The sequence below is a fragment of the Solea senegalensis genome, linkage group LG8, assembly GCF_019176455.1.
Source record: "Solea senegalensis isolate Sse05_10M linkage group LG8, IFAPA_SoseM_1, whole genome shotgun sequence".
NCBI lineage: Eukaryota > Metazoa > Chordata > Actinopteri > Pleuronectiformes > Soleidae > Solea > Solea senegalensis.
The window spans coordinates 15,302,947-15,315,475 of NC_058028.1; the positions used below are offsets into that span (position 1 = coordinate 15,302,947).

General features: G+C 41.1%; 1 protein-coding gene across 5 annotated transcripts in view; it reads right to left on the reverse strand.

Annotated features, from left to right (window-relative positions):
- The window catches only part of LOC122773733 (F-BAR and double SH3 domains protein 2-like), a 47,655-nt gene that overhangs the window by 439 nt on the left and 34,687 nt on the right, over positions 1–12,529 (reverse strand). For 4 of the 5 annotated variants that reach the window (XM_044032622.1, XM_044032621.1, XM_044032619.1 and 1 more), the window contains 8 exons: positions 9,181–9,270; positions 9,026–9,088; positions 4,422–4,556; positions 4,110–4,193; positions 3,803–3,980; positions 2,524–2,762; positions 934–1,123; positions 746–840 (listed from right to left, as the gene is read on the reverse strand). In XM_044032622.1, coding sequence (XP_043888557.1) covers positions 746–840; positions 934–1,123; positions 2,524–2,762; positions 3,803–3,980; positions 4,110–4,193; positions 4,422–4,556; positions 9,026–9,088; positions 9,181–9,270 — 1,074 coding nt within the window. The remainder of the gene's footprint in view (positions 1–745; positions 841–933; positions 1,124–2,523; positions 2,763–3,802; positions 3,981–4,109; positions 4,194–4,421; positions 4,557–9,025; positions 9,089–9,180; positions 9,271–12,529) is intronic. The other variant, XM_044032620.1, reaches the window with a different exon arrangement.

Consider the following 12,529-nt stretch of genomic DNA (forward strand, 5'->3'; position numbering starts at 1 on the left):
AGTTTAACGACAACTTAAGGATAATGAATGACTAAATAAACGCTGGAGGTGTATCACACAGTTTGTGTGGACCGTTGTGTTGGATCACTGTCCCAGTAACTTTGGTAGATGTTGGTTCATCACAATTGCACACAGCAACTTCCTTAAGTACTTAAAGATGCTCCTTTTGTCAAACCACTACTGCAAAATGCAAACTCAAGACTGAGCAAAGGTAAGGTAAAATAATGTTAAGTACAAACTGGGGATGGGAATTAGTATCAGTATCGGTTCAATACTTGGATTGGATCAGAGATCGGACAGATAAAAGTGTAAAATCCACAAATGTGTGAGTAACAGCTTCATAGTTCATAAATTACTGTATCGGACTAATATCGGTATCAGTGGATACTCGAGTGTGTGATCGGTATCGGGCACAAACGTGGTATTGTCTCATCCCAATGTGACGGTATCTATCTATCTGTCTGTCTGTCTGTCTGTCTGTCTAAAAGTGCAATTCCATTAAGAATTTTAAAAACAAATAATACAGTTTTAAAAGGAAGTCTAAACGGCACAGAAGTAATATGTTGAGGTTCCTGGCTCAGCAGAAGCACTTAAAGAAGTTGCCGTACCACAGGGACATCGCAGTGCGTTTACAAGATATACTGTATCTCGCACAACAATAACCAGCATTGTTACTGTATTTGCAGGAAAGAATGGAGTTATCTCACAAACACGACACACTGCCTGAAATAGCTTTGATACTAACAGGTCGTAGTTTCCCCGGGCCTCCTTCAGAGGTGAATCGCTGTGGTTGAGTCTGAGCAAAACCCGGAGACACTGGACTCCTGCCAGAGCTGTGATCTACAGAGACGTAGAGAGAGATTTCTGATAATAAAAAAAAGTCACCGTGACCTTCCACAATTATTATATTGTGTGTATGTGTGAGAGACTTACTGTGAGTGGAAAGTGGTCCCTTGTGTGACGAGGCAGGCAGTGGAGGCTTGTGCTCCCCGTTAAGTGCAGAGGGTGAACGCGGGAGAGGAGGTGGAGTGGAGGTCTCGGGGCTGGTGAAAGGGCTGATGGGAGGTTGGTCGTACAGTGGAAGAGGAGGCAGAGAGGGCGGCAACTTTACTGATGGAGAAATCTACAAAAAGAGACAGAAGAAAGGGAAATGCATCATAGTCGTCATCAGTAGTTAGTAAGTCTTCTTCAGTGCTGATCAGAACTGGAAAGGCCCATCGGATGAGAGGTGAAATGTCTTCAAACTTAACCAAAGCAAGTCCAGTTGCCCACAGCTAACTACTGAAGAACACCGTTTCCATAGTGTTTTTTCTGACGACGCCATTGACGGCCAGTCAAAGCAACTCTGGGAATGTGCTGGCTTGATAGCACTTTGAGGATCAGAGAGCAGGACACAGAGAGGTTCCTTAATGTTCTTTAATGGTTACTTGTTGGAGTTACAGGTGGGTCAGTGGACATATATGGGTGTATGTGTGGTCGTTTCTGCATGAACTGCACGACTGGTGTCCACCATAGTTTCACCGCACCTCGGAATCAACGTACCTCCTCGTTAAGAGAATATGACGTCACATAGGTATGGAAAGCATACTAGGACAAACTAAAACGAAACTCAAAGGTGTAAATGGGCTAGATAAATAATACAACAGGCAATACAGTAGACTTTCCTACATATCCAATGGGTGACAAATCAACTTAGGCATTTAGACATGGTCAAGACGACCTGCTGAAGTTCAAACTGAGCATCAGAATGAGGAAGAAAGCTGTGAACGTGACATATTTCTTGGAGTATTTCAGGACCTGCTGATCTACTGCAATTTTTACGCACAATATTCCCCATACAGAGAATAATACGAAAAAGAGAAAATGGCCAGTGAGCAGCAATTCTCTGGGACAAAGTGGCTTCTCGGTGTGAGAGTTCAGAGGAGTTGATAGAAATGACCACTTGTTAGAACCAGGGCTTACGGAAGACCATCTCTGATTACACAACACTTTAAAAACTTGAAGCAGGAGAAGTGTCTGTCCACACAGAAACGAGTGTATGTGAATATTTATAGGTTTTTTTATCGTATTGGTGTTTCGTGTATTTATGTGTAATCAAGGAAGAATCTATTTCTTTTCTAACTAATCACCACATTAGACTTAAAAAAGTATAGATAGTTATGTTATGACTACAGACTTTTAGGAAGGGAGAGGCTGTATCCTTCCTGCTGCTGAAACTCTAATAGGGCAGCACCCAGTGGGACAGATAAGGCCTCACTCTTTGATTACAGTATGGTTTTTTCAGTTGTTGTTTTTTTAAACCAGAGAGCTACAGGAACTATGATTCACTGTTTGTGAACTCTGCTGACAGATGAAGTGTACAACAGGCAGGAAAGGAGGGGAAAACCGGCAAGAACTCAGCACAGTGGAGTAGTATTGCTCTACCCTTAATGTTTCTGCTTTGTGTTACTGAAGTCTCCGTTTTAAAGTTGCTTTAATGAGTTACATGTTTTGTGTGTGTTATCCATGAGAGTGTCACTTTACCTGTATGTCACCCAGCCCTCCTCCTCCTCCTCCTCCTCCTCCTCTGGTCTCCCCATTTTCAGTGAAATCTTCTACCAGTACAGAGGGGAAGACGCCCACCCGTCCATTGAGCTCGCCCTCCCAGAAACCGTCGTCCGTCTGAGTGTCACGACTCAACAGGCGAATCACGGCTCCCTCGGAGAACGAGAGCTCCTCGTCCGCCTGGCCCTCATAATCATAAAGTGCACGGACATAAACCACTGCAGGAGAAACAGAGTAAGAGAAAGACAATAACAAGAGGTAAACAAAAAGAGTAATTATTCTTTGGGAAAAAGTAGTTCCTTGTCTGCGTGGCTCATTGTCATTAAGAGAATGGTGCACACTGCTGGAGGAAGAGAGATATGGGAAAGACAGAAAGGCATAACTGTGATAATTAGGCGTCAGGATTTCTTGAATTCGCTGGCAGAGCAGACACATAACGTCAGAAAGAGTGTATGAATACAAAAGCAGCTGCAGAAAATAGTAAAAAAGAAGTAAAAGATAACAAGATGTCAATTAGAGCTGAAACAATGACTTGGTTAATCGATTATTAGTCAACTATTTTGATAATCGATACATCAGTTTGAAGCTTTTTTTCATGATTAAAACAAGATTTCTGATTGTTTCAGCTTCTTAAATGTGAATATTTTCGGGTTTCTTTGCTCCGTACAACAAAAAAAACACTGATCAACATCCTTTAACGTTTTCTGACATTTTATGCACCAAACAATTACTCGATAAAGACAAATAATCGACAGATTCATCGATTATGAAGATAATCGTTAGTTGCAGCTCTAATGTCAACCCAGTGCTGCTTTCCTGAGGTGGTTTTACTCCTTTGTTTGCGCTCAGGAGGGACGGTCAACATTTCTCGGAGGAAAAATCACTCTTTAAAGATTCTATCATACATAAATCTACAATCAGAAACAATAGAGTAGATGATCAAAAGGTTTTGTCATTTAAAAATTGAGCTGGCCCTTCAAGTTCAAAGACTGATGAACTTTACCTTATTTTACCCTGCACTGCTCACTAGACCACTCCTACACTTGTTCTCTCGGATAAAACTGCTTAGAAAAATCTGTTTTATATAGCTGGAATTTAATGGAGCAGTAAAGAGGGAAAAAAAAACTTCACTCAGTGGCACATAATAACTTCATTATGGGGGAAACACAAAGTCATTTAATTTAACTATGTTGTTTTACCAGAGCTCCAGGCATGTAGTTTATTATATTATCACGCACAATTATTTATCTTAACTCACTGTTTGTGTCTCCATTGATGCAGCCAGAGTGCAGCTCTGGCTCAGTTGAATTGGACGAGGTGTGTGATCGAGCGTCGAGCGTCGCCAGAGACTGGAGCATACTCAGGAGACTGTTGGAGGTCGGGAACTGCAGGTATTTCTCTGGGACGTAGCCAACGTGCCCCGTCTTATTGCGAGCCTGGAAATCGCATACAGACAAGTGCCGTTCATTCATGCGTAAAAATGCACGCTTTCACACATTTAAAAACGCACATAGTGCACAACACAAAGAGCTAAGGAGTAAACGCTTTGTCGTTCGTTTGATCACCTTGACCCAGTCCTCCATGTCTCCATCCTCGATGACCTCCAGCATCTCCTGCTCATCAATAGTTAACTCGTCCGGCTGAGAGGCCTGAACCACAGAGACAAACAGTGTTACAGACAGAGGAATGAGAAATAAAAGAATTATATATATATATTTATAGCCTCTGTATGTACTGTACATTTTAACATAGTAATGGGAAAAAGCAGCCAAAATGCTCTGTGTTGAAACTGTGAGTTGTGTGTGTTCCCCTCTGAGCTGCGGACAGTGAACATGCGTAGGTGTGCCCACGTAACTGCAGAGTGTGTTGTTTCCCACCTTGTATGAATACAGGACTTTGCAAGTGAGTGGGTAGTTCCGAAGGGTTCCCGAGGGACTGGAGCTGCTGTCGTCGAAGACCTCCATATTCTCCTCACACTCCTCGCCTTCCTCACGCTCCAAGTCCACTGTGCCCTTTAAGACATGAACACAAACGCGGACGGATTTAGCAACAACCTTTGATTACCACAAGGACAAAGAGACCAAAGAGCTGTCCAAATACAAAAAAAACAACAGCTCAAGAACTTTAAAAAATCAACCAAACCTTTTTCTAATTCTCTCTATAAGCTGCAATATCGGTCTCTGTCTGATGTGTGACTTTTTCTTTTTCCGTCATTCCAGCTCGGTGTGTGTGTGTGTACTGCAGGTGTCAGACACAGGTGTGAAGGAAGGGACTAACGTTTCATAGGAACCTAACCCTCCCTCTTTTGTTTCAGCAGAACTTCACTGGCTTATAAAGGAAGGTCATGTGATCTATCTGGTAAAAAGATCCATCACACTGCTACCTGACCACAACAAAACAGAGAGCGAGTGTGTGTGTGTGTGTGTCCCCGCTCCTAAGTCATTGTGTTGAGTCATCAGATTTCTGTTGACACAGTAAACCGACACAGTGAGGCACAAAACAAACTAGTTTCGTCTCTGTGAGAGAGGAATCCAAACCCCAGAAAAATAAAAGCGATCTTCTTAATAAATAAAACAGTTACTCATTAAAGTAACGCTCATTAAAGCACTCAAATGGGAACAGTATTCACAGTACGTTGATGACATAACGTGCCATTGTTTAGCAAACATAATGAGCTCCATCGTCTTAAAACAAAGGACTGGACACATTTTTGCTCGTGATGTTGGCACGAAGGAAAAACATCAGGGATAACCTGAAGTTATTAATGTTCATTCCTGAACAATGAATTAAATCAAAATCACAATTTGAAACAACGAGATTAGCTAATTGCGAAGGCTGCAGTTTAATTCTTCCATTTTTGATTATCCTTATTTCAATGCAAATGTAAATCATTCATGTCGGAAAACAACTCATATCTTTGAGTTGTCGTCCTTGTGTTAGAATGTAGAGTACTTGTGAGATGGTTTGATTGTGCCCTGTTTCTGTTTTAAATCTATTACACAAAGAATAGGAGCTTTGTCTCAAAGGAATACTTGTCCGATTTGCATTTAGCTTTGTATTACTAGAATAGTGGAAGTATTTTTGAAAAATTGTGCTTCCCAACCTCAGTTTCCCCTGAGTTGAACTGTTAGCTGTTGAGCTGTTAGCCTAACTGTTAGCAAAGATGGCGGACACTGTTCACATTCAGGGAATGAGGTCCCGTCCCCCCTAGTGGGTCTAAAAAGTGCGTAATTAGCGTTGCAGTTTCAAGTGTCACTGGTGGGCACGTAACAAAAAAAGAATGAAGATATTTCTCGACTCAGGGGAAACTGAGGTTGGGAAGCACAATTCTTCAAAAATACTACCCCTATTCTAGTAATACAACGCTAAATGCAAATCGGTGAATTACTCCTTTAAAATTTGTCATAAAAAAAAAAATGGCATTGCAAATCAAATCACAAAAGTAATTTCATGACAATCTATCCAGTAGTTGGGGAGGGAAATATTACTACAGGAAAAGCCGAGGGAAACCAAAGTCACCAAGCGTCGTCCTCTGGGGAGGATGACTCTCCATTCAAAGTGATGATTCCAAGTAGTTTACATGCTGTGCTTACTATCATTTCTGTCCTATTGATATACCCTCACTTGAATTAAAAAGTGTATAACTGCTGTGGCCTGCTAGCAGGTGTTAATTTATTTCCCTAAAGGCCAAAATATAATCTTCCAGCGCTGCCAGTGTAGTAACAGTATGATGGCAACCAACAAAACAGTTGGACAGTGGACAATGTGCAGCTTTATATTCGCAGGACTTGAACAGCCCCGTTTCTCTGTTGGCAGCCTGTTTGTTTTGTTACATCGCTCCTTTGTTCTATCTCAACCGCGGTGATTTAAAAGCAGACCACTCAGCCCGAGGACCGTCCACTCCATCCGTAAAGTATAATGAACCGTATGTATTTTAATAACCCAATAAAATGTTGCCATAATATCCATCTTTCAGCGTGTGTACCAAAAAACAGCCAGGATGAAGACCAGATGCAGGTTTTATTGGTGATGGAGGAAAGTGATATTGCAATGAAGGAAGTGGCCGTCTGAGGGACTTCGGGGTTCATGGACGACAGTATTTCATGGCGGTATTAATAAAGAGGAGTGGAATGAAGTAAGTGCCTGTTCCCTACTCTTGTTGTTTTTCTGTGGCCTCCTCTACAGATTATTATTCATAATCCCTCTATCATTATTCTCTTATTATTGTTGGTGACTTGTTGACCTTACCCTAATCAGCTAACTACTGTTTTCCTTTTCTCCTTCTTTAGCTCTCATCAAGTGCACTCGACATCAATCAAAGGCTGTTGGACTGCTGTCACATGCCTGAATCCTTAATGTGACTCCACACCAGATGGAGGAAGAGTTTTTTTTACCAAGACTTGCCATAAAGAAAAGTCTTAATAAAGCAGCTCAACAGAATTTAGATGGCAGGATTGAACCCTTGGAGTAATAAGGTACTTGGAAATGGATGTACGTTATTAGAATAGTGTGCCCATAGATCACATCTATATTGACGTGTTCTTTATGCGTGTTAAGATTTTCCAGTGGCTTTGCAACATGGTCTTGTTCTATATTCACTGCCAGTTTCTCACAATCCCTCCATCTCTCTCACCTCTGTTTCCATATTTTAACTTCATAATTGTCACTCCTGCTCCACATCACAGCCACTCTTCTCTTTCTCAGCTCGCTCGCTCGCTCATTCTTCAGTAATAGTTTCTCTCACACTCCTTCTACCCCCATCATTCTCCTCTGTGTCTCTCCCCGTATCTCTCCTTATATCTCTTTTCCTCACTCTCCAGACTCCAGACTCTCTCTCTTTCTCTCTCTGGCATCAGCTGCAATCTGCAATATCATGTGAGCAGAATGTCAAGTGTTTCCAAAGCAGCAGACTGTTAGTGCTGCTAACAGACACTTGGACACACTCAGAAACACACAAACAAATCCATGTAGAGAAATATTCAGTAAACACTAAATTAATGCTCTATTGTGTTGCAGCCTTGTGTTAAAATGTCTAAATACGATATTTCCCCCTCATTATGCTGCACTTCCAATTCTTAGAAAGTGAAATGTAACACTGATAAAAGTTTGCAGAGCCATTGCTATAACATGTGAAGTTAAGCTCTGGTGCCTTACTTTCTCTTCATCACCTCTGAGATGTTTCTACACCATGACTGAAGTCACTAAATCAAAATGACTGGACTAGATTTGGAAATACAAACACCTGATGAACTGAGAATACTGTATTCATGGCTAAAAATGTAAGGACTCTTTTTTTAAGCAACTCTCACCAAGGAACTAATCATCTCCAAACATCTCAAGCTACTAGACGAATGACTGAATTGGGTTCGAGCCCCGGTTGGAACAAGGGCCTTTATGCGTGGAGTTTACATGTTCTCCCCGTGTGTGTGAGAGCTCTCACCAGGTTCTCCGGCTTCCTCCCACAGTCCAAAAACATACAATATGGGGGATTAGGTAAATTGGACACTCTAAATTGACCGTAGGTGTGAGAGTGAATGGTTGTTTGTCTCTATATGTGGCCCTGTGATGGACTGGAAAACGGTCTGGGGTGTAGTACCCCTCCTATCGCCCTATGTCAGCTGAGATTTGCACAGCATCCCCCACCGTGACCCTCCTGTGGAGGATAAAGTGGAAGAAATTGGATGGATGATATGAACTACCTGGAGAATTAATTCACACATTCAGTGGCCTTCAAGGCTTCTGCGCTAAGCCTTGCTTGACATTTACATTAAAGCTCATGTACTCAAGTCTAAAACGTGTGGGTATAAATCAGTATTCCACTGTGGTGACGGGGCGTTTTAAGAAGCTGTAAATGACATGACAGATAATTAGGCAACAGGGCTGAGGTCAATTACCTTGCGTTTCACACCATTCAGGAAGTGAGTTGTCTGAAGAAGTATTAAAACATTATCACCAATCAGTGATAGTGAATTTGACCTCTGCATTTAACCCATCCATATCACACACACACACACACACACACACACAAGCTGGGCACAGGAGCTGTGGGCAGCACTTATCTGCGCCTAGGGAGCAATGGGGGATTGGGTGCTTTGTTCAGGGGGCACCCCAGCCACAAGCCACAAACTCTTATGAAAGTGAGTCAAAAACGTGGAGTTAAAAAGTTCATTTTTGGTGTTCATCTTGTAGAGTGCATGCTGGGCCAACACCAGTTATGTGACTAACACACAGTGACACACTTTAGTGGTATAATCATGAGTTGAAATGGGTTTAGGAGGCCACCATGCTGCCATGTGCTTTTCAGCCAAGTCAGTAACAAAACAATTATCATTAACTTGATGTTATTAAAAGGTAAAACAAATTGAGTTTATGTTATTGTTTTAGAGTCTTTCGTGTTCATGTTTTCACAGTGAAAACAGAGGTTCTGCTGGCTTGGCAGGAAAGCAGCAATGTAGACACAGTGAGGGGGGAGGTGTCTCACCGACAGTGAGGGATCATGGGAAGTGTAGCTGGCCCAACGCTCATTCTCCAGCTCCTCCATTACCTGCAGCATGCCAAGAAAGAGTGGGGAGGGGGTTTATTCACATATGGCTGACAGACAGACACACACACACACACAAACAAACTCCAACACACCTGGTTCATGGCGCTCTTCAGCCAAGTATCCACAGAAACTCCCACTTGCCGCAGAAGGTCCAAACGTGCTTCAGCTTTCAATTTTATTGTCTTTGGAGATAGGAGGGAATGTGCGTGTCAGAAACATAACTAAAACATATCATCAACTCTTTCTCTCATAAAATATATCTAAAGTCAAAAACAAATCCCATTTTATTTAAAACTGGCACCCTCTTGAGTATGCACGCAAAATATTTCTCTCACAGAGCTACTCTGTGCCCATTCCACCTAATTAAAGGATTAAAATCTTATCTTGACTGTGAGGAATGATGAACGCAACTATGACAATTTAAAAAAAAGTGTAAAAAAAATGCGATTTATCTTTATTTCTGCTTAAATCAAAGGCAAAAAAAGGCCCATACTGAGTGACAGCAGGTATTAACCACACAGGTTTCAATCAGTTTGATCTGTACATTTCAAAAACGGCACCTTTCACCTTTAACCGCACAAAAACAAGAAGACAAACATTTTTAGTCACGATGTGGAAACAAAACACCAAGTATCAACTGCATGTGTAGTGATTAGAGAAAAAGAACACTGGGGAGAAGGACCTCGAGTGAACCTGTATACTTGAGCAGACCTTAAAATAACTAAGTGTCATGGTACATGATATTTATTCAGATGAATAAATACACAAATTTGATGAAAAGACGTTTGAATCAGTGTCACGTAGTCTCTCAAAATGTTCTTCTAATCAGCTATGAACACCTGATGTTTGCTGTGTTCTCTGATTTACAGTCAGTCTGTCTCACCTCTTTTTTTTATCTCTGCTTTTTTTTTCTCTTTTCTCCATCTCTCACCGTTTCCATCAATTTGCCCCTTCATTACCCACTTCTTTCCTCTCTCACCTGCTGACAAGGCAGATTAATAGGCGACGCCTCCCTCCCACAGAGACAGATTGACAGACTCCTTCGCTCGCCTTGATCAATAAAGCGCATGAGAACCTTTCTGCTGGATGCATCTGACAAAAAACTGGACAAAAGCACCAACCCCGGAGATCCAGGTTTTTTTTGTTGAACCATTAACACGCTGAATTAAAGCTATTAATGATTTACAGAATGTGCAACAGTCCATTCAGGATGCTGCTTACTTGTCATTTGAGGGGTTTTTTTTTTACAATTTTTTTTTGTACAGTGTGACCCAAAACATTCAGCGTGACCAAGTCTTTGCAGTTATATAACCGGATTTGTCTGTTTTTGTGCAAATAATACGTCCACCGGATTTTGAGAACTAAAATCCAGTGTATACGGAGACATCTCCGCGACTGTGCCCGTTACATTTGCTAAAAATACAAGAATAAAACACTTCCTTTTTCATTTGCTTGCCTGTGCTGTAGTGGCAGCACAGCCTCCTCTGTGTCTGACAGATGCTGATGCCAAGTGCTAATAAGGCCAGACTGTTTTGTGGAGCCAGTTTGAGAGCAGCCTTCAACAGCTTGTTAGAAGGAAGACGGCATATTTCTGTAAGTGTTCCCACTCATTCATCCTCGGTTGAGTCATTTCAAAATAGAGAATTTCAAACACTTTTCTGCTCTACTAGAGAGCGCTAACAAGAACGACGGAACGCAAATTGTCAAATAAAGGTCTTCATCTTTTTGAAACAGACAGAGACCTTTTAATGAAATTACATTCTTTTGCCACGACAGTATCAGACTCTCTGATTCAAGTCTAGGACGGTGTCACAGACTCACTGGAATGCTTTATTCTCTTCTATCCTCTCTGATATGTATTGTTTCATTTATAATAAAAGCTCCAGCAGAGTAGGAGGACTAGCCTGGGGCATGCTGTCATTATCTTTAATAATAAAAGAGAATATGTAATACTTTACAGTGATGGTCATTTGTAATTGAATTTTATCGCAACACGCACTACTCGATCACGGCATGATGCATTTGTAATGTCTGCTTTAGTCATTTCAGAGAAAGGCGCGTCTGTCGTACGTTTCTGCATCTTTCAAAGGCCATAAAAGCAGAGAAGCTTCTGAAAGCATGTTTAAACTCCATTTAAACTGAGCCGAGAAGAGGATTCCAGTGAAGATAGAGGAGTGTACTGTTGAAGAATAGATGTATGACTTTGAAACAAGAACAGGAGACAGACTGTATCTAAATGGCAGTGGTTTGATCTCCTTATAACCACGTAACAGAAAAACGTCATTACTATTAATTTCACCTTTACCGTGACAATGTGAGCACTATCTTGCTATTGTTTCTAATTATGTTCATTTACGCAAAAGCCTCAGTGGCATTTTAATATAAACTATTTTTGAAGATAAAAAAAAAAAAACAATGACGCTAACAACTGAAACACAACATGAATCAAAGGAACTAATATTCATGCTCCCTTGTCTTTTAAATAAAATGTCTAGATAGAAAAAAACATTATTCTTCAAAGTGTGTAAATTAAAATTAGAGGCAAGGAAATAGACTAATAGACTCTTTCTTATATAATTCCAAAACACTATAACTCAATGATCCAGGGACTAAATATTGTTTAGTCCACAAAATATCACTCATATAGGTTGGATATAGGTTGCCTTCTCTATTAAAAAATAAATGTATTCCTGGCTTTTAGAGGAAGTGTTTACTGCACAAAAATACCTGATGGAATGAAGACAGGACTTCAGTGCTTTGACCGTCTACATTCTGATAATGCTGTAATCAAACCTGCATCATGTCTTTGTGCTGCTCTCCCTTTATAATTCTGTGATAATAGCTCTGTGACGAGGCCATTTGTTTCAAATGAGCTCATACAATATTCATCACCGTACTCAAGGTAATGCGGGGAACAGCGCGGCAGACAGACGCACTGTGAGCGAGAGCGAATGAAGCAGAGGAGATGGACGACGAGATAGGGGTAAAAAAAGAGAGATGGTGTGTTCACATGAAAACACGTCCTAATTATTCTGTATAAACTGAGATTACATTCTTGTAGTGTACAACTCTACGTGAGATAAACTGGCGAGATTAAATGCACAACAACTGTACTTAATCTTAATTTGTGATAATATCTCATAACATGAAGAGAGCAACCTCGGGAGGAATGGAAGTTTGTAACTACCAGCAGAGGGTGCCAGATACGTACTACCCAGACGAGGAAGGTGGCAACAGTAGTGAGGGAATGACTCAAAATGAAAGATGAGAAAGAAAGGGAGAAACGAAAAGGGATGCAGATACTAATGAGAGACAGGAGAGACGGAGTGGAAGTGAGAAAGTTAGCGAGGCAGCGATCTCATTCACAGTATGACACGTTGCATCTGTGAGAAATCAATACATTGATGATAGATATATCGCTGCAAGTGCAATCTGGAAGGA